A 22050-nucleotide genomic window follows, 5' to 3' on the forward strand; every position below is an offset into this window, starting at 1 on the left:
GGCATCTGTGTGTCAGCCCATGTGGGTCTGTAAACCACCGGCAGAGTAGTCGAATGTCCTCCTAAAGAAAATAGGAAAGTCAGCCTCCCCCTCAGAGGACAGGCCTTTCCGCTGACCCCAACCAGCTTGGCTTTCCTTAGAGGCTGGTGGTTGATCGGCCCCAGTGGTCGGCCATCTGCCGAGATGCCTCAGAGTGGGAGGGAGAGCGGGCCTCCCAGGAGTGAAGAACGTGGCCGTTTTGAGGTTGGGAGCTGGAAGCAGCCCTATGCAGGCGACCACAGATTGGAGCTGTCTATTGATGAATGACAGGCCTCTTGCTAGCAGCGAGTAGCTGGGGCCTGGGAGCCCGGGAGCAGCTGTTTCTCTGTGGAGGCCTCTCCCCGTGCCACCCCCTGACTCTCTGGACCAGCCCTGCCTCTCACCATCATCCCCCCGGACACACACCTGCACAGATGCCTTGTGCTCACTGAGTTCTGCTCTTGCAGGCCTGGGTACCCCTGCACCATCTGCTTTTCTGTCCCAGGGCCCCTGGTCAGAGATGCCTCTCCCCGCTTCTCCCTTCCACGGAGGGAAGCTCAGCCAGGCTTCCCCGAGCCCGGGCCAGTAGAGCCCGGCACTCACTGCCCAGAAGGGGCCCTGTTCTGCAGATGTTGCTCTGGTCCTGGCTCAGGACACACACACACCCCAACTCCCCGCCCCTGACTGCCCACCAGAGGCTCACAGACAGAAAAGAGCCACGATGGTCTTTTTTGTAGGTACTGTTGGAGGCAGCACCTCCCTTCACCCTGTGGAGGCTGGCAGTTTGGCCGAGGCTGGATGGGGCGAGGGAGGTCATGGGGAACGCGCCCTTGACGGAGGGCGAGCAGGAGGCGGTCTGAGCCGGAGCATGCGCACTAGTGAGCCCAGCTGCACCTGCGGGGGGCGGGCCTGGGGCGGGGCCAAGGGGGGTGGCTCCGCGAGGAGCCTCTTGTGGCTTCTCGGAGAGAACATACCGTTCCCGCCCAGGCTTGCGGCTTGGGCAAGAGTGTGGGACGCCCTGTTCCCTGATAAGATGAGGCAACTGCTCTCGGCCGCCTCGCAGGGTGCCAGGGAACATTTATGTAACCCCCGCCCTGCCTGCCCCCGGCCCGCCCGCACGACCCGCTACCTGCCTGCGCCCACCCCCAACTATCCACCTCCCGCCACTGCATACCCCCAGGCCCGGCGCCCCAGCTCCTCCCCACACTGCGCCCCCAACGGCCAGCACCAGCAGGTCCTCGACCTGCCCCCACCGTTACCCACACCCCTCAGTCCTGGCTCCTTGGGGCCTAGCACCCACTGGTGGGTACCCACCCTCCAGCCCCTGGGTCCCCAGCGCCCCCTACAGTGACCCTGGCCCTCCCTCCTCCCTGTGCATCCAGCCCCCTTCCTCCTTCCCTCACTAGGCCCTCTCGTCATCCTGTCCCAGTGCCCCCTACGCCCACACACCTGCCGCCCTCCTGGCTTCTGAAGCGGGAGGGGGGGGGGCGGGCAGAGCGACCTGTGCGCACCCCAGGCTTAGGCTCCAGGGAGGCTGCAGGAGGCCTGGGCCCCCTTCAGGGGTCTGCGGTCTGGGTCCCTTGTGCTCTGGGCCTAGCGCCCTCCGGTGGCAGCCCCGCGGTACCGCTGCTGTTTCCCGGTCGCATCCCAGGAGGAGGCAGGTGCGGAACTTGAGCCTGGCCAGGAAGAGGCTCGGCTTTGTTTGGTGCACGGGTGCACGCCCCGCCGGTCCCGGTCCCGGACCTGCTGGCCCCTGCCCCGCTCTGGGTGCAACCGCCCCTCCCCAAGCTCAGCTCAGCCACGTGCCACCTGGGGTGAGTCCCTGAGCGGCAGTGGCGGTTTTCACAGTGAGGCCCAGAGACACCTGCAGGGACTCCAGACCCTCCAGTTGAGGTCGGAACTATTTTCTCAACAATAGCATTATTTGTCCTTTATTTTCTCAAAAGAATACAGTGGAATGTTCCAGAGGCTTCATGATGTGTGATGACATCATCCTTCTGACAGCTACTGGAATATGTGCTTGAGTTTAAATGTTTTTGTTTTAATTTCTATGATAAATGTCAATGGACATAACCCAGGTGAACAAAAGCTCCCCGGGTTCCTTACTAAAAGGGTGAGCAGTGCTGTTGTGGAGGTCTCTGGTCTCTGTCCCCCTGTACAGGCTGCCTTTGCCCCATCCGTTCGCAGTTCTCCCGCTGCCCCTGGTCAGCCTCCCCGGTGCCGCTTGAATGTCACCACTCAGAGGCCAGCCAAGCGAAACCCGGTGGTGCTCCTCGCCAGCCTGCATCATAACTTCTGAATGGTTTATCCGTCTGTCTGTGGACCAGCTTATTGGCCACCTGGAACGGGCTGACAGAAGAATAGAGGACGGACCAGGGAGAGCCCTGTCTGTCGACATCACACCCACGTTCCCAGGGCTGGGCACTGCTTTTGTGCTCCATAAAAGTGTCGTGCTGCTGATGCCCCAGTAGGCCAAGGGCTGCGTGCTGGCCGAGTAGTGATGCTGGCCTTTCCCCACCTTCTGCCACCGGGCTGCCGGGCACCAACATCCCATCCTGTTGGATGCTGCCTTTCGCTGCCGCCCTGGGGTCATGCATCCCGTCTCTAATTATATACATCTAACGCGCCTCCCAGGGTTGCAGCAGAAGGACCCTGAAAAGGACAAGCCTCCCAGTGAGGACACAGGGTTTATTAGGAAGCAAGGCTGAGTGTGGCTTTGGGTTGGTTCTGTGCCCAGCACCCCCACCCCCTGCCCCTCCCGGCAGGCCCAAATCTGAGAAGACCTAGTTGACAAGAATAATAGATAAGAGCAAAAATAACATCTCGAGAGTAAGCACTGGACCTGTACCAGGCACAGTGCCAAGGGCTGGTTGTGTGCAACCCTGTAGAATCCCCACGTGGACCCCACTGTGAGGATGGGGCACTGTGTGCATTTCCTGTGGCTTTTGTAACCAATTAACCACAAACTGGGTGGCTTAGAACAACAGAAGTATGCTCTCTCACTGTTTTGGAGCGCTGAAGTGTGAAGTCAAAGTGTTGGCAGCGTTAGTCCCCCCTCCCAGTGTCTGGTGGCTGCCCCAGACTCCGAGTCCCCTGGCTTACGGGTACATCACTCCCTGGAGTCCTTCCCCCTTTTCTTCTAATGTTTGTGATCTCATCTCATGATCCCTACCTTAATTGTATCTGCAAAGACCTTTTTCCCAAATAAGGTCACATTGACAGGTTCCAGGGGTCAGGACTTGGACGTATCTTTGGTGGGGCCAATATTTACCCCCCCCCCCGCAGGCAGTGAGGCCTTTGTCTGAGGCCACGCATCAGTACACCATGGAGAGAGGAGCTGAGCCTCATCTGTTGGACCTGGTGCACCAAAGTCTTGAGTGCAGCGCCGGTCACGTGAAAGGACGCCACTGTATTTCGTGCTGGACCTTTCCAAACACTTAAATGATAACTGTGCACTGTGAATCTCCTAGGGTGGGATTAGTGTGCGGTATTTCTCAAACTTTGTATTGATTCTTCCCCTCGCCCCCAGAACCGATTAACAGTGTTAAAATTCTGACTTGGTGTTGGGCTAGATATTTAAAGAATTACTTTTCAGCATTCCTTTTTATTGTTATCAAAGACATAAATGCATATGATTTTTTTTAAAAGACACATAACACAAAAGAGTTTGCAGCAGCAAAAAAATCCTCTTCCCAGTCCAGCCTTATTCTCTAGAGATCAATACTGCTCTGATTTTAGTTGTCTTGGTGGTTACTGCCATAAATAAAACTGTATGATTTTATTACTGTTTCTCATTTTATCAACTTTAGAGGCCATCCGTTACCTCCCTACCCTGAAATTTAAGGAATTACCTCATTCCTACCCCTCCCCCACCTCCTCCCGAATTGATGGTTATATGATTGTTTTTAATTCTTTTGTTGATTATCCTTATAGCTTTTAACCTCATTTAGAGATTTCCTTTGACTGCACATGGGTGTATTCCTACCTTTCCCTTAAACCCACATTCTCTCCTGGGGCCACGAATCAGTGGTATGGGCTTTGTCTATAAGATCGATTCTAAACACTGACAAGTAGTGCTAGGGTTCACATGATCACGACTGTGTGAATATTGCTTCCGTATGCCAGGGCCTCTGTTTGGAACCGCATTCCCTTCTGCCACCTCATGGGGTTGTTGTGAAGGATAAATAATACACAAAAAGCCCCTAAAACAGTGTTTGGCTCGGAGCTCTTCCTTCATTGCTCGTAATCATGTGGCATTTTAGTTTGCTTCTAATTTAGACAATTTTCTTACATGTCTTCTATTTTTCCTGGAGTTACTAATTGCCTCTCTTTTTTCCCTTTAACCAAAGATTAGTATGTGCCTTGGCCGTGTCCTGAAATGTATTCAGCCTCTTGATCGTGCTCTATGGTACATGGAACTCCCTTTCTTCTTGTAACCCTCCCTCTGTGATTCCTGGCCCACAGCTCCAGTGGCCCACCAAGTCTCCCTCACTCTTGTCCTGGGATGACCCTTCATTGTTCGCTTACTTCCCTGGCTTCTCAGTTTTTTCTTATTTTTGCTAGAGTGTGCAAGGTAAACTTGGGAGGCTGTGTTTCTCTGTCATCTAGCCGCTAGCGTAACTTACGAGAAGTCTGGTGTGTGTCCCAGCCTCGCTCCCTCCCGGACGACCTGCTTCTCCCCTTTCTCTCCAGTAAGTTTTGGGATCTCTTGTTACCTAGTGTTCTGACACTGCAGATATTCTCACAGCAGGAGCCTTTCCTCACTCCTCGGCCCACCTCTGTGCTAATAACCCTTTCCATGTTAGTTTCCTGTCTCCTTTTTTTACTCTGACAGATACTGTTCTATTGTTTCTTTGGTAATTTCCTCTTCTCCATTTTTCTGTTCTTTTCCTCAGTGTCTTCTGTTAGTTAGACGTCTTACCCACGGATTGATTCCGTGGCGCTGAACTTCTAGCTCTTACTGTTAGTAACAGATGGGAAGTGATGGTTTGCTCTCTTGCTTGATTGTGAAACCACCCCGCCCCACGCTGCCCCCCCCATAACAGAAAATCAATAAGGAGAGCAAACAGAGCCACACACAGCTCTCAGCTTCAGCATTGCTAGGAGACAGAGAACACTGCAGCATTCACATTTTCTAGAGCTGTTTTTTTTTGTTCTCTTTTTCTGGGATATTTCCTTGAGTACGTTTCCAGCTTTTCTATGGAATTTTTGTTTGGGCAGCAATACTCCCAACTTCTAAACTATTTTTTGTTCTCTGAACTTCCTTTTTATCCTGTTTGCTTTATGCATAAAATTTTATCTGAAATTTCTTTGAGAATGCTAATTAGAATTTTTAGCTTAATATTCTCTTCTGTTTCCCGGCTTTACTCTTTTTTCCTCTGGAGTCAGTGGTTTTGTTGCTCTTGGCCTTTCCCTTTCATGCCACTGGTTTTCCTTGGATGTCTGGCCATCTTTGGGTGTCTGTTTATATTTAAGGTTGATGGGCTCATTTGGAGTGGGCGGTGTAGATTTCCTCTGCTGAGCACTGGTGGACCAGCTTCAAGGGCTGGCTCTCAGCTTCAGGGCCAGAGTCCGGGAGGGAGGGGGAGAAACGGGGCAGGAAAGGGTACTGTGTGGCCACCCCCAGTGCCAGAGGGGCTGCATTCTGAGGTGCTAGAACCCCCTGCTGGTTCTCCCTGTGCAATTGATGTCTTGTGTGTGTGTGCGTGGTTCAGAGTTTGCCTGGGTAAAGGCTGGCCTGCCCCTTGCCCTGAGCAGGGGATGGGAGGGAGGGACGAGGTCCTGACTGTAGCCAGCCTTCCTTACCTCCCTCTGCTAGGTGTCACCCCACAGCCTCCTCCTGTGCTGCGTGTTGGCCATGTTGGAAGATCTCTGAGAGGAGGAGCTGCAGACTCTAGTTGGAGCCTGTTGCGGTAAACAGACATCTCAGTCACAGACTCTCAGGCCCTGGAAATAGTCCCTCCTGACCCATTCATGTTACAGATGAGGAGACTGTGGACCGTCTGAATGGTGGCTGGGCGCTGGCGTCCGCAAATTGTCTGCAGGCCCTGCAGGGCTTGGGGGCTCTGGAGTAGGGCTCCTGGTGGGGCCAGGGTGGTGTGGCCAAACTTGCAGGCCTGCGAGCTCTCCCTGACCCCTCCACCCTCTCCTCCTAGTTTCCCTCCTTAGAGCCCCGGGACCGGCCTGTGCTCCCCGCCACCGCCTAGGGACAGCTGACCCTGCAGAGTGCTGCGTGGCACGCCGTGCCGGGTACTTGAGGGGCCGCAGCACGTGGCACGCTGCCATTTCCTCCCAGGAGATGTGCGCTGGCACCCACACCTGTACCCTGAAGGATTTGTCGCCGAGGCCGTGGGAGACGGGGCACTGAGGGAGGTGCGCAGGGAGGGAGGGGCAGGCTTGGGGTGTGGGCTGTGACTGACCCTCCCTCTGCCGTGTCGCCCACAGGGGAGCGCCCCTTCGCCTGCAGCTGGCAGGACTGCAACAAGAAGTTCGCGCGCTCTGACGAGCTGGCGCGGCACTACCGCACGCACACGGGCGAGAAGAAGTTCAGCTGCCCCATCTGCGACAAGCGCTTCATGCGCAGCGACCACCTGACCAAGCACGCGCGCCGCCACGCCAACTTCCACCCAGGGATGCTGCAGCGGCGCGGCGGGGGCTCGCGGACCGGCTCACTCAGCGACTACAGCCGCTCGGACGCCAGCAGCCCCACCATCAGCCCGGCCAGCTCGCCCTGAGCGCCGGCGGCGGGGCGGGGCCCGCGGCAAGCCACGCCCTTCCTTGCTAGGCCCCGCCCGGCCCCGCCCAGCCCCGCGGCCCCTCCTCCTTACCATAGCCATGAGCAGATGCTCTCACTTCCTCCCGTGATTCCGTGTCGTTTCCTTTTGTAATCAGAAGAGAGAGAACTTTATGAAGTCAATGACAACAACAAAAAAGATTTTCTTCACCTCAGGTGTCAAATTTGTAAAAAAACAACGAAAAAATTCCAAAAAACACCATCCACGATTGCACAAGAGACATACCCACGAAGGTGATTCAGCGGTGTTGAACCCCCCTTTCTCAGGGATGGACATGTTCCACGAGGTCAGTGAGGACACCCCCTTCCTGCCGCCTTACTCTGTACATAGATTTGCACTCTGGAATTTCCTTTTAGGTTTGGGCACACATTGGGGGCAAGGCAGTGCAGGTGAAGCTCAGCGCAGGCGGCGGATAGGCCGGTCGGTTAGTTTGGAGCCGTGGTCACCGACCTTGTGCTTTCAGGGCAGACCCCTAAGCAGGGCCCGCGGCTCCCTCTTCCTGCCCCCCTGCCCAGCTTCAGCCTCGCCCCAGCTGGCAGTGGGCTCAGAATGCAGACGGCTCAGAGGGACGCCTTAAGCCGTGATGGGTAAGGGGAGCACTCCCCAGGGAGACTGTAGGGGTCCTCGCCTCCGGGACCCTGCCCAGGTCCCCCTCGGAGCGCCGGAAGCAGAGATGCAAACCCGTGTTGGGCAGCCGGCCGCACCATCTGATGTCCACATGGCCAGGGCCCCCGCCCGCTGCTGTATCCCCACAGAAGGCCCCAGGACCTTCCACTATTACACCACGTTCTCTGACTGGCCTCCTACAAGGGTGTCCGAAGGTGTCATTGGTGCGTCCAGTTCCCACGTTCTCCCCGACCGGCCCTGCTCTTGGGATGCCTTTGTTTGACACGATGGATAAAGCGGGGCCACCCGGCCAGACGCTCTGTGTGTGTGGCTTGCTGTGGCCGCGCTCGGGACTTCACAGAGACTGTTCCGTAGCAAGAGACCGGAACATTGTGACTTGGAACGTTGGGGGGGTGGCGAGGCGGATGTCATGGGAAATGCAGTCGGAGAACGTGGCATTCTCTTTCCTCCCTGGGGAGCACCGGACGGAAGTTGTGGGAAACGCTTTTTTCAGACCCACCGTGTCCCCAGCTCAGAATTAGCGAACCCTCAGCTTCTCCATGAGCCCTGTGTCCCCTGGACTCCTCCCTTCCCCTCCTACCTGGGAGGCCCCGGCCTGTGGGGCACTAGGGTGCAGGGCCCCCACCGCCAGCCTTCCCGTGCTGACGGGGGCGGGCAGAAGCCGGGGACGTCTCTCCCGGAGCTCTGACCTGGGCAGGTGGGTCAGGCCGGGCTCCAGCGCACTCCTCAGTGGAGAGCTGAAGGCATCACCTGCCCAGTCACCTCCCTTCCCTTCGTCCAGGGAGTCGGGGCCTGTAAATACAAGTCCCCAGGACAGTGTGTGTGAGTGTGTGTGTGTGTGTGTGTGTGTGTGTGTGTGTGTTGGGGCAGGGAGTGTGGGTTTGGGAAGGACTTGGGGTATCTTGCAGAGACCTCTGTTCATTTCGATGAGGAGGGATGATCCTTGGGACCTCAGAGGGCCGTAGAGGGGCTTCCCTGAGCCCAGAGTGCCTTGGTTGTGGTCATTCTGCTTCCACCCCGAGCCAGTCACGGCGAGGGATGCAGCACAGAGGAACCCCGGAGACCCAGGCCCAGCTGGTGCTCGTAGCCCCTGGGCGGCTCCAGAGCAGATGGGCACCCTCTGTCCCTAGAAGCCAGGGGCAGGCAGGCTGCTGTCTGCAGCGCTCTGGTTGCCGTCTCTAACTCTGCTGTGTGTCAGCTGGGATCAGCCAGTGGTGTGGTGGTGGCTTCTGAGTAGCGTGGTAGCTCCCGAGCTGGGCGGGAGCGTTGCTCTTGCTGTGGGTGGGAACCAGGCGGGAATGGCGTGGGGTGAGGGGGTGGCCCCACCCTGGCTCTCGTTGGGTTGTGTGACAGCCCTGCTCGCATTTGGTCCAGGAGAGAGGACGGGACGTGCTGGCCACCTGGACGGAGCCGGGCCCTGAGCACCTGGGGTGAGAGCTCTTCACGCCCGATTCCAAAGTGAGGCCCGGAAGGGCCCTCCGAGGTCCCTCCCAAAGTTGTTTCTGGGTGGGGCAGAGAACGCCACACTCCGAATACACTTCATGTCTCAGGAACTCACATTCCAGGTTCAGGAATTTTATTCCAAAGTCCTTTGGTGTGCTCGTCCCGCACGGGTCCCGGAAGGCAGGGAGAAGCCACGTGCCCCGAGGGGCCGCGCTTCCTGTGACCTGCCCGCAGCATCGCGGAGCAACAAGGGTTTCTGACCCCACTGCTCTCTGCGTATAGGAAGGGGGCAAAAGGACTCTAAACCCAGTCATCGTGGAATAAAAGAAGAGTGGTTTGTTTTAGAGGCGGGGTGGGGGGGTGGGGGAGGGAGAGCGGGCGTTTGCTGTTTCCAAAGAGAGCACTTAATTTAATGTTTCCTCTAAGTGACCCAGGGCTGTTCCGTCTGATAGATGGAAGGGTGACATTGCCTTAAAACAGAAATATGCAGGCGTTGGCTATTTTCGGCAAATGAGTGTGTCTTCGTTCCCAAAGTAGTTCTCGTCTAATGGCAGGTTGCGGTCCTTCTGAAGTGGGCCTGGTCGGGAGACAGGCCACTGCTCTTCTGCCTCAGGGCACCTGGAGGGAACTCCCGCCCGGCAGCCCCAAGCACTCGGCCTGGGGTTCCAGCCAGCAGGCAACCTGACTCATCTGGGGCTAAAATTCATCTCACTTGAAGGGTGGGAAAAATCCATGTATCTCAGGCTAAGTTCGAATGGGCTCTTGCTAGCATCTCATCATCGCGACACGTGGAGTGCGTGTGGAAGAGAAGCGTGCGGTGGCAGGCCCCGGAAGGCCGCACTCGCTCAGACCCCCACGGGAAGCAGTTACACGGTTGGCGACCCTGTTGAACAGCCCGTATTTTTTTCTAAGATGTAGAATTGTCTTCCCGGCCTCGGTTTGTTTCAGGGTCTTTCATTTTTCTGGTTTATGGCCATGCTTGCTGGCTTCAGTGTGACTGAGGAACCCCCAGGACTCCTAGAAACAGTAGTGAAAACTCATACCTTTCTTTTGTGGCCGACTCCAGTGCTTGCAAGGCCAAGGGGGCAGAGATCTCAAAACAAAGGTTGCCTGAGTGAAGGGAGAGGTTCCCTCCAAAAAGGCCTACAAGTGACCCTGGACTCAACCAGGGGGCTGGTGTTCAGCCCATGTCCCAAACAAGGAAGCCCTCTTTGCGTCAGCTCCCCATACACCTACCCTATTCTACAGCCATCGGGAAAAACGCAGCCCCTTCCACAAAGGGCCCTGGGGTCCTCTCCTGTTGGGTGCTATGTAGGAATGGGCAGTGATGCCCTCGATGGGAATGTGGTCCTGGAGGTGCCCTACCTACATCCTGCTGCACCCCACCCACGGCACTCGGGGTGCACGACGATCCCCCTTTATTCTGAGGCCACGCATCCGGGCAGGTGCAGGATTCGCCAGGGTGCAGCCTCCAGGTGCAAACTTCAGCAGCACTGGGGTCCCCAGACCTCCCCATGCCCTGGGTCACAGCTCAGACCAGGGAAGGTGATTCGGAGGTGGGGACAGACAGCTGGGCCACAGGTGGCCCCCAGCCCTCTTCTGGGGACACACCGACAGGGCTGGTGGCTCTCTGGGGTCCAAGTGAAGTGCGGCAGAAGCGGGGTCTCCAAGTCTTCTCCCCTCCCCCCAGCCCAGTGTCTCCAGAAGACTGGCCGCTTTTCTTGCCAGAAGCAGGTGCTAAGGTGGCTGCCAGCGTCAAAGCACGCCCCAGGGACTCGCCCCTAGAGCTCAGCAAACGAGAGGGCCACCGAACAGGGAAGCGTGATCTGAGCAATAGCGTCCCCTCATTTCTCAACTCCTGGTTTCGGCTGTGTTTACAAGGCTACCTGTTGTTTTTGACTTCTGACAGCTATCACTTTTTTTTTTTTTTTTTTTTCAAACCCTTTTTCCAAAGTCGTTTAAAGACTGAGTGCTGGAAGGTTTGAGGGGCCTGTTATATCCATCACGTTGTAGCCGGTAAGAAATGCTTTGCAGGTCACCCACATCTTACTGTCCAAAGATTCCACGTGCGATTCTGGTGACCATATTTTCCAAAGCTAAAATCAAGGGTGTGGGCTGACCCTTTTTGAATTCAGGATCACCCTGGGAAAAGCCAGGTCATGTAACTGATTTTCCCGATTCTGAGGCTGAGTTTTCAAAGGTTTGTCCCAGACACATCCCAGAGAATTTTGTACCAGAATTCGGATGCACAGTCCAGCTTACTACTGATTAATGCCTGAACACCGTTTAGGGAGAGGCCCTTCCCCCACCTGCTACTCTGTCTCTCATCAGTTAGAAGAGTTGGACTCGGTGGGAGGCGTGAGCCTGGGGCCACACTTGGTTTCTACTGACCCCCATCGAGGTATTGGACTTGCAGTGTTCCCCCGACCCCACCCAGCCTCTCCCCTTCTCATGCAGCTTTAAAACCTTACTCCTTTTATTTAAAGATGAACAGGATGGGAGAAAGTGGCTTCCCCTGCCCTGCGCATCATGCATTCCCTGTGGGGGACACAGGATGCATGGGGGTCGGCGGGGCCGCGGAAGCAGCTTTCTCTCAGGGCTCGGGACGTCTTCCTAGTGACATGGCGACAGGCTGCTGCACGTGCTCGTTTGGAAACCAAGCTGAATGCCTGCCCGGCAACCACAGGTCTGGGTGAAGGCCGTCTCTCCCACTCAGCCCAGGGCCGCCTGTCCGAGGCCAGATGCCTCCCTCCCCAGCCTGCCTTCCATGGAGCAGGGGGCCACTTCCCAGTGTGGCTCAGACACCCGGGGGGAGGCGTCCATTCCTGGGTCAGGGTGCCTGTCCGGGTGTGGGTGGGAGGCTTTGCTCCCTCACCTCCCCTTGGAGAGTCCCTTGTGCCAAGTGCCGAGGACCCTGAGGGCTGGAGGCGTCGCTCTCCTGAGCAGCTGTGGGTTGTCGGGCGCAGGCCGCTGTGGCTCCCACGGGGCCGGGAATTGCTGTGTGGGTGGGCTGGGTGCACGCCGGGTCTCTCTGCACAAGGGGCCCCTCCTCCTCCCAAAGCCATCGATGGAGCTTCCCTGGAATTGTTTGCCAAAATCCCAAGGTAGAATCCAAGGGTCCAAGACCATTTCCATCGAGCACACGTTTTCCTTTTCCATAGGAACTTCTTTTGTTGTTTTTTTTAACCGGCACCACACCGTGCTTCCGAAGGCCGTGTTTCGTCTTTCCTGGATCACTACAGTGAAGTATTGCAGTTGTACAGTTCCCAATCTGGCCTTGGCTTTGCTCGGATAAAACTTTGTATGTATTTTGTAAGGCATAGATTCTATATTGTAATGATGTCCTATGCAAAAAAAAAAAAAAAATTAACTAAATTGTAAATTTTATTGTTTTAACGTGTATGCATGTTTAGTGACGTTTACATTTTGAAATAAAATTTATGATTCATTATTTGCCAGGGCTGGGCCTTTGATGGGCATGCCTTGGAGAGGAGGCTCTGGGAGGGGAGGGAACTGAAATGACCCAGCTCAAGCAGTTGGATGTAGTTGGTTGAGGGGCGCACACCAGCCTGGAACTGGCAGGCCTTAACACGGGGAGAGGGAGAAGGCTTTGCAGGGGCTCAGTGCTCTTCTGGCTCTACCCCGGGGCCCTCGGATCATCACATTCCCCCTCCCACCCCGCAGAAAGCTCATCAGCCTCGATCCGCAGGAGCGCTGAAAAGAAAGGCAGGTTCCCGTGCAGGGCATAGCGCTTGTCCAGAAAATGCCCTAGATGCAGCCCACCTAGGTCCCCCAGGTCAGCCTTGGAGACCGACCCCGAGCTGCTCTGCCACGGGGGCCAGGCTGGCACTGTGGAGACAGGGCCAGGGGTCCCCGGGATCTGGGGGGAGGGACAGCATCTGTTGATGCCAGAGCCCGCTTAAATCTCGCATATGGTCATGAACTGACCCAGCCGCTCTCCGAAGCAGGGCCTGTCCGAGACGGGCAGGGCAGGGAGAGGGCCTGGACCACGGCTGTGCTTCCGCCTCACGGTCGCAGCTCTACCAGGCACAGACCCAGGACTGTGATTCTTATCACCTCTTCATACGTAGGCTACGTGAAAACCATGAAGAAACGTAAAATAGCAACAACGGAAGGCCTTGCAGTGGACGAAAGATGCTTTTTCCTAAAGCTCCATCCACACCGGCAGGCGTTTCCTGATGAGAGCTTGTTTTCTGCGTTACAGACGAGGAGGAGGGGTGGGAAGGGAATGGCCCCCGGCACACACTGAACGGTCAGGGAAACAAGCATACGTTTTCAAACAAAAGTCTTTCTGGTGCCGAGACGTGTGGAGCCAGCCGGGTCTTGGTGGGAGCGTGTTCCCAGGACGGCCGTGATTGCGCCTTCTTGGAGACGGTTCCTGGTTGCTCAGAACTCCCCGGACAGCAGCACGCGAGACGGAGCCGCTTCCATAAATAATTGTGTGCTGAGAGCCCAAAAGCTTCAAAAACATTGATGGGGAAAAAACAGCCATCCGTCCTGATGTCACGGCAAAGGTTTGAAAGAGGTCGAGGGCTCTGCTGGGGTTCCTTTCCAAAAGATGGGGGTGGTGCCTGGCGTTCAGGAAGCCTCCATTTCAGGAACCTGGGATCCTTAGAGACCCAGAGAGGCCCCCAGTGGTGTAGAAGGAAGAAAATAAACAATAGGTTTTCCCGGTGCTTGAAAAGCAGATTTACTCGTGCGTGTCCACAAACAGAGCACGTAAGCAGTGTGGGGGAGGGTCTGTGGGGACAGGACCTCAGCCCTGGGCAGTGACCAGCTGTCAGATTAAAAGGTCAAACTGAAGGCAGTTAGGTGCAGAGCTGAGAGCGTGGGGGGAGTTTGCACAGAGGCGTGGGGTGCACAAGGCGATGTATTGGTTAACAATTCAAAACAGCCAGCAGGCCAGCAGGATGATAGCAAGTCCCTGACGGGAGCTGACAGTGGGCATGTGCTGCTCCCGGCTGGGACAGACCCCTATCACCAAATAAGGGGGAGACCCCGCCGGGCCAGCCTGGCCTGCTTCAGGTCTCCCGTGATGGGGATGACCAGAGAGCTGCCTTTGCCCAGGTAGCGGGGTGGCATCTGGTGCAGGGCGTGTCCTCCCAGAGGGCAGAGGCTGGCTGAGCATTTCCCATCGCATGGCACTGGCCCGCAGGCCGTGAGCGCCCCCGCTGCGGGGGGCGGGGCGGGGGGATGGCAAGGATCTGCATTCTGCAGGGGAGCCTGATCAGGAGGCAAAGGGGGGGCTGCAGTATTTTTCAGGGGGAAATCCGCAACTATCTCCCCATGGCCTTGGCAGTCCTGTTGGGGTGTGGGCTGGCCTTCGGTGAGCTGGGCTCGCGGCAGAGGGCCTTGAGTAACAGGTTAGACTGTGTAACTTATTCTGGGGACGTGGGTGGCTCAGTGCCCCCAGTCAAGCCCCCTCTATCTATGATAAACTTTCAGCCATTAGCACCACTCCGAAGGCTTTCCAAGTGGAAAGCATCTTGACCCAGTGACAGCACCCGGCTGCAGCCTCGTGGAACAGACAACCTGCAGCAGCGGCCCCAGGGCCGGCAGGTGTTGATGGAGACGGTGCCGGAAGCACAGAGCCCATGTTAGTTTCACATCGTGGTCACCCTCATTCACGGGAGAGAGAGGCCCAGAGAAGCGGTGCTCTGGGCTTAGCCTGTAGCCCCTGCCCCCATCACAGTGTCTTCCATCCCCAGCATCAACACTGGGGCAACGAGTTATTTGTGAATTCCACAGGAGTCCTGGGTGAGTACCAACAATAAATACCAATATGATTTGCATACTCAACAGGCTTCCCCTTGGACCTCCTAGGAAGAGTTGTCAACACATGCACAAGTCACACAAGGGCTACTACTGCTTAGTGATCCATTACTCCTTCGGGAAAATAGGTACTGAGCTCGGGCCCTGATGAGCGGAAGCTACTCCCCTCGCTTGTCCTGCTCTTTCTAATCATTAGCACATTCCAGAGTGTTAACTGTGTGGACCCAGCCTGGAGGGTGGCTCACCCAGGGCTCCGCAGCTCTCTCCCAGCCACAGTCTGGGGAATTTCTTATGTGAACCATCCACTCTGGGAACAAAGCTGCTAGTGTGTGGCCTTTGACTGCAGTGGAAGTGCACCCCCCACATTCTCGGCGGTGGGGTACACGGGCTGGGGAGGCACACACAGCAAGCGTCGGCCATGATGAGCCCTCACTGGGGTGGGGGTCGAAACTCACACTGCCATTACATATATTATGAATGCAGCAAATATTAAATAATAATAAAAAACAATAATAAATAATAAATAAAAATGAATAATAATAAATAATAAAAAAGTTAAAGTTATCTGTTAAAATTACCAAAATGTTTAAAATAGTATCAATAGGAATAGGGGGTTAGTTAAATGAGCTATGTGATGTCCAATATGCCCAATATTCACTATATTATTAAGTGAAAAGGCAGGTTATAAAACAACATGCAAAATAAAAGGACGGTTTTTTTTCTTTTTTTTTTGGCTGCGTCACTCGGCTTGTGGAATCTTACTTAGTTCCCCGACTATGGACTGAACCGGGGCCCTCGGCAGTGAAAGCGTAGAGTCCTAACCACTGGACTGCCAGGGAATTCCACACATTTTAATTTTTAAAAATGTTCTCTAGGGCTTCCCTGTGGCACAGTGGTTAAGAATCCACCTGCCAATGCAGGGGACACGGGTTCGAGCCCTGGTCCGGGAAGATCCCACATGCCGTGGAGCAACTAAGCCCGTACGCCACAACTACTGAGCCTGCGCTCTAGAGCCTAGGAGCCACAACTCCTGAAGCCCAGGCGCCTAGAGCCCGTGCTCCACAACAAGAGAAGCCACCGCAATAAGAAGCACACGCACCGCAACAAGCCCCCGCTCGCCGCAACTAGAGAAAGCCCGCGCGCAGCAACAAAGACCCAATGCAGCCAAAAATAAATTAATTAATTAAATAAATTTTTAAAAAAACTTTAAAAAAAATGTTCTCTACAGCTATATAATTGTAATTACATATTTATATGCACAGAAAAAATACTGGTAAAAGACAAAAGTCAAGCAGTTGTTATCTTTAGGTAGTGAAAAATAGATTATTTTTGCCTACTTATTTTGGTTAATTCTCTGAATTTTCAAAACTCAGGTATAATGTTTGGAATTAAAATCGCAATAGCACTTGTGTGAGGCTAAAAGCTTGCCCAAGCTAAGCTGGGGAGCATCCCATCCCCACCCCCAGGAGGTGTCCACCAGCATTCATGGCAGTGCCTTCGGGGAGAGCAAAACCCGGACACGCCCAAAGGCCCCCATGTGCGCCCACGTGAGAAGGGACATGCCCAGTGGCTGCCTGCATATCCGTGCAATGGCGCCATGCAGAACTGAGGGCATTAACCTTACGATATCCAAAAACGGTGCTGCACAAAGAAAGCAAGCTGCAAACAGGAAGGCTTCCATAGCATCATGCTTGTAGAGCCGGGAAACACGTGGAGCAATGACCTTGTTCCTCGAGCATCGGTACCCACTGGCCAGGAGTACAGAGGATGCAGGGAGGACAGGGTGGGGTGGCTCAGAAACGCCCAAGAGGCTTTCACCAGTACCTTCAACATAGCATTTACTTAGGATTAGAACTAGGTAGTGGGAACTCTGGGGTTGTCTCTTTCTCCATATTTGCTTCAGGTGTGAAACGCTGGACAATTTTACATCGTCCAAGGATGGGGCTGGCGTGAATCATCTGGGCTCCTCCAGGCAGGCCTGCAGGCTGTCCCTGCACTGGGTAGATCTCTGCTCCCGAATTAGGGCCGCTGCCAAGGAGCCTGGCACCCAGAGCACAGTCACCGGCTGGGACATAAGCCATATGCAATGACCAGAAATAAAAATAGAACTGCCCTGGCCGGAGGGGAGGAGGGGGCCGAGCTCTTTGCTGGGAAGCCTCTGAAACAAGAGAAAGATTAATTGATCTGAGACTACAGAGGGATGCAGCCCTGAGTGCAGGGAGGGGTCCCAGTTATCTGCTCTGGTACCTGGAAGCATCCACTTGGGGGGTAGGGGTGGGGAACTGTTATAATTATTGTTATTCTTCAGCCACCCACCCACCCTGCCCCCGCTGGCACTGTGCCCTTAGGTAAATATTTTAAACTGGTTTTTTTTCCCCTTCTTGTATACAATAGGGTAAAGGATGCATGCTCTGTATACATGGGTTGTAAAACTAATTGAGAAAGTGCCAATGAAAATACTTTACAAAGTAAAACAGCGAACTGTGTTTACTATATGGATTGTCCACCCATGAACTTTGTGGACTTTGGAAGTAATCTGATCACTGGTTTCATGTTTAACATTTACGAATTTTAATCAAAGTAATACGTATGAACAAGGTTAAACAACCAAATAATTCCCCCCCGAAACGCAGTGATAAAATGTCTCTTTCCTCCCCCTCCCACCCCTGACCTTCCCCCCACAAAGTTCCACCACTCCAGGGCTAGTCCTTTTTTTTTTTTATCATTTCTGTTTTTAAATATCTTGCTGGTTATTCCCCGAAGCCTCAGTGGAATGCTTATCCGTCCTTGGGTCTTGTGATTAATGGACTTCCTGATATGAAGGCTAAGTCTTCTCTGTGAACCTACAGTCACCCTCACTTCGGACCACTCCAGGAAGATATTTTTAGCATCCAGGGCCAGTTGGGTGAACACACTCCCTCAGTAGCTTAAAATCCTATCTCATTTTAGTTTGCCTTACACTTGAAACTTCATTCGTAGTATACATGTTTTTCCCTGTAGCTTTTAAATACCTTTCTTCCTTCTCGTTAGTAAACTAATCAGGTGCGTCTCCCAGAGCCTCAATTTCTTTGTTCCCAAAGCTTCTCCCCAGCCCGCTCCCTGCTCCCGCCTGCAGAGCTGTCAACCCTGGGACTCCCCTTACCGCCCCCAGGAGGGTCATTCTAGAGTCCAAATAACATGTTTTTCTTTTAGTTTTCTTTCTCATTTTGCTGAAAAACATCAAGTAACTGTCCAAGAAAGGATGCGTGTTTTATTGAATCCTTGAAGGTGTGAAAATATCTTCATTCTGTCCCATACGTGACTGATAATTTGGCCAAGTACAGGCAGACATTGCTTTATTGCACCTCGAAGATATTTTGTCTTTTACAAGTTGAAGGTCTGTGGCAACATTGTGTTGCCAGAAGACAGCAGTTTTTAGCAATAAAGTATTTTTAACTAAGACAATGCTACCATACACTTAATAGACTACAGTATAAACGTAAGTTTTATATACAGTGGGAAGCCCCAAAATTTGTGTGACTCACTTTATTGCAGTATTTGCTTTACTGCGGTGGTCTAGTCTGAACCCTCAGTCTCTCCGAGGTCTGCCTGTATGGAAAACTAGGTTCAAAATTACTGACTGTCTTCGTAACACCCATTGCTACCCACAGGAAGTCTGGTGCCAGTGTGATTCTCACTCCTTTGCAGCGAACATTTTGCTTTGACCCTCTTTGGAACCTTTCCACCTTTTCTTACACTGTTGTCCCGGACTTTCATGCAGGTATTTCTAAGGGGGCAGGTCATTTTTCCTTCATCCTGCATTCCGTAGACCATTCCGTCTGAAGACTCTTTAGGACTGGAAATGTTTTCTTCTTTTATTTTATTGTTAACTTTCCTCCCTCCATGTTCTCTCCTTTTTTGTTTCATACTAGTTGAAGGTAGACTTACTGAAGCAAACTTCTGTACCCCTGACGTCTCCTTACACTTTTTCTGTCCTTCTGCATTGTCCTTGGATTTATCTTCCCTTTCCTCCTGATCTGCTCCCTGAGCTGGAACAGCCTTCTTTACTCAAATCTCATGCTCCTCTGAGACCCCGGCCACACTGGGTGGTCTTCCAGCCTCTCCTGGCTTCCCAGTCCCCAGGCAGTGCCCACGGCCCCTCAACCAGAAGCACCTGCCCTGACCCTTACCGGGCTGCTGAAACAGGCACGATGAGCCTTCTCTACCAGGTGGGGGCTTTGGGGGTTGCGGCGGCTGTGAAGGGGGTGGAGGGGCTCTGGGGCTGGGAGATGGGACTATGGGGTGGGGCTGTGGAGGAACTCTATGGGGGGCTGTGCGGAGGGGGGCCGTGGGTCACTGCCCTGTCCAGGCCGGCAGGGGCTCCTAGAGGCAGGGACGGAGTGAGAAAAGGGCTGGGAGGGAGGGGCGGGGGGCCTCTCTCGCTTCCCAAGCCTTCAGGAAGTTCCTGGAATTCACGATCTGCTCCCAGAGGGGTTTTCTGGAGAAACCAGGAAGGCTCGGGATTCCCGCGTGTGCGGGCGGGTATGGAACAGTCGGCACCGGTGACAGCAGGGCGCTCCCTGCGAGCCGGACCGCTGGTCTCCGCGGCAAGCTCCCGAGGCTCTGCGCTCGCAGCTCCGCGGGGCTCCCGGAGAGACACCCCCCGCGCTGCGTCTCCACGGCCCACCGCATCCCCGCCCGCGCCCGGTGTCCCCTCCCACCCCGGAGCGCCCCGCCCCCGGCCTCCATCGCCCCGCCCACTTCCTGGACCGGGCCGGCGGCCTTGTCCCCCCGCCCCCAACCCCTCCGGACTACCCGCGGCTGCTCCTGCAGCTTGTATTTCCAACCCCCCCAATGTCTCTCAGCCTCTGGCTCTGAGGATATGTTGAAGCCACTCCAGAACACACACACCACACACACACTAATTATATGATAGAAAAACGATGCCATAGTCTTGGGTAATAATGACGGTAACCGTCTCTTGCATTGTTCTTTGCACTTTGTAATTTCAAGGTGCTTTTACTCACAGGAGCTCATCTAATGCTGAAGAGGATCCCCGAGAGAGGGAAGGAGACCATCCTTCTCGCTTCCGGGGGTGGTTCTAAGACTCAGCAGGCCACGTGACTGGCTGTCCGTCGGTCCTGACCGAGGTCCCAGCCCTCTCCCCCCCCCCCCCCCCCCGACCCCACCAGCTCTTTGTAACCAGAATCGCGCAGGCTTCCCTGGTCCTGGCTTCCCTGGACCACGATCCCCTGGGCTCCACCAGCTCAAGTGGTGCCCAGCTCCCCGCCGAGGCCTGCAGGGTGTCCTAGACGCACTATCTCTTCCACCCCCTCATGCCTGTCCTTTGGGGCCGTTGATGCTCTGCTTCATCCCGTGAGGGGCCTTCCTCCATTCTGGAGCCCCCTGCGGCCATAGTGTCCAGAGGACCCCCAGGGATATCTTGGAGAGGACCCATACATGGGCCACAAAGCAGAGTGGCTTGGGCAGGTGATGTTTTGGAAATTCAAAGAAGAGTCTGGTCATTTCAACAGTACGGGCTCTGCACGGGCCCCAGACATGGGTCAGGTGGGGCCTGGGCCAAGAGTCACTGACAGGCCACATACAGACCCGGGAGTCTCGCACATCCAGAGACAGAGGGACAGGTCCTTTTCCGATGAGAACCTGCAGATGGCCCCCTTCCCACTCACGGCAGCGCTGGACCCCGCCTGACCTGGCACCTGCCTCGCTCCCAGGGCTCTGCCTAGGCACCCCCTGCAGTTTCTGGCGACACAGCAAGTGGGCCTGCCTGGGCCTTCACACTTTCTGACCTCACGCTGTGCAAGCCTCCACTCAATGCTCAAGAGACTGGCCTTCCCTGAACCTGTCTAAAGAGAGGGCCCAGGGGACTTCCCTGGTGGCACAGGGGTTAAGAATCCGCCTGCCAATGCAGGGGACACGGGTTCCAGCCCTGGTCCAGGAAGGTCCCACGTGCCACGGAGAAACTAAGCCCATGCGCCACAACTGCTGAGCCCGTGCACCTAGAACCCGTGCTCTGCAACAAGAGAAGCCACCGCAATGAGAAACCTGTGCACCGCAACAAAGAGTAGTCCCCGCTCACCGCAACTAGAGAAAGCCCACACGCAGCAACGAAGACCCAACGCAGCCAAAAATAAATAAATAAATTTATTTTTTAAAAAAAGAGAGAGCGCCCACCCCTTCGCTCTCAGCCCCTCCCCACATCCCCCCTGGTGTAGGATGCACCCACCTCCTAGGCCCTAGGCCGTTGGGGCAACTCCCCTTCCCAGCACTCTCAGCTCCTCCCTCCGAGGGCCCCGCCTGCCCCTCCCCTCACCAGCCTCCCCCCCTTTACTGGGCTCCACCCCACTGTGCTCTGGGGTGAAGCTGCAACTGCCTCTGCCCTCAAAGAGCAAAGAGAAGGCCGTGTGCCCAGCAGCAGGCAGAGCCTTCCAGCCGGCTGCTTTGGCCTTGAAGGCGAGGGTCACGCTAATGAGTGTTCCCGCTCAAATCATGTTCGTTATATCCCAGACACTGTTCTACATCCCTGACCTGTGCTGACGAGCCTGATTCCTGCAACAGCCAGTTTACAGATGAGAAGATGGAGGCGTCTGTGGACAGTCAGCCACCAGCTGCCGCTGGGGAGGGCGCACCCTAGATCCCAGAACCTCCCCCAGGGAATCAAGCAACAGGCAGTCATGGGTGTTCACCCCCACCAGGGAGTATTGTGCACCCATCAAAAAGCAGGACAGAGATGGAAACAGCCAGCATTAGGGGGCACTAAGTTAAAAAAGAAAAAAAGGTCAAGTGCCAAATAATACCTATAAGAAACTACCACTCGTGTAAAGCAGAAGACATTAAAAAATTATATATATCATTATTTTTGCAAAAAGAAGGCTTGGGGATATTGGCAAAGGGGACAGGAATGGAAGCAAGATTTCTCTGGGTGTACTTTTTTCCTATAACAACTTTATTGAGATATAATCCATATATCATACAATTCACCCATTTGATGTACACAATTCACTGGATTTTAGTATATTCCCAGACATGTGTAACCATCACTCCAAGGTTAGAACATTTTCATCACCTCAAAAACACACCCTTTAGGGCTTCCCTGGTGGCGCAGTGGTTGAGAGTCCGCCTGCCGATGCAGGGGACACGGGTTCGTGCCCCGGTCCGGGAGGATCCCACACGCCGCGGAGCGGCTGGGCCTGTGAGCCACGGCCGCTGAGCCTGCACGTCCGGAGCCTGTGCTCCGCAACGGGAGAGGCCACAACGGTGAGAGGCCCACGTACCACAAAAACAAAACAAAACAACAACAACAACAAAAAACACACCCTTTAGCTCTCACCCTGCTGTTCCCCCAAGGCCCCCGGCCCTAAGCAACCACAAATCT

At 54.8% G+C, this 22050-nt stretch overlaps 1 protein-coding gene across 1 annotated transcript in view; it reads left to right on the forward strand.

The window, feature by feature from the left end:
- The window catches only part of KLF13 (KLF transcription factor 13), a 45484-nt gene extending 33149 nt beyond the window's left edge, over positions 1 to 12335 (forward strand). The window contains exon 2 of the mRNA XM_022554571.3: positions 6463 to 12335. Coding sequence (XP_022410279.1) covers positions 6463 to 6752 — 290 coding nt within the window. The 3' untranslated portion in view covers positions 6753 to 12335. The remainder of the gene's footprint in view (positions 1 to 6462) is intronic.
- The last annotated feature ends 9715 nt before the right edge of the window (positions 12336 to 22050 follow it).

The sequence above is a fragment of the Delphinapterus leucas genome, chromosome 2, assembly GCF_059928025.1.
Source record: "Delphinapterus leucas isolate spDelLeu-1000000601 "Yukka" chromosome 2, BTC_Dleu_Yukka2, whole genome shotgun sequence".
NCBI lineage: Eukaryota > Metazoa > Chordata > Mammalia > Artiodactyla > Monodontidae > Delphinapterus > Delphinapterus leucas.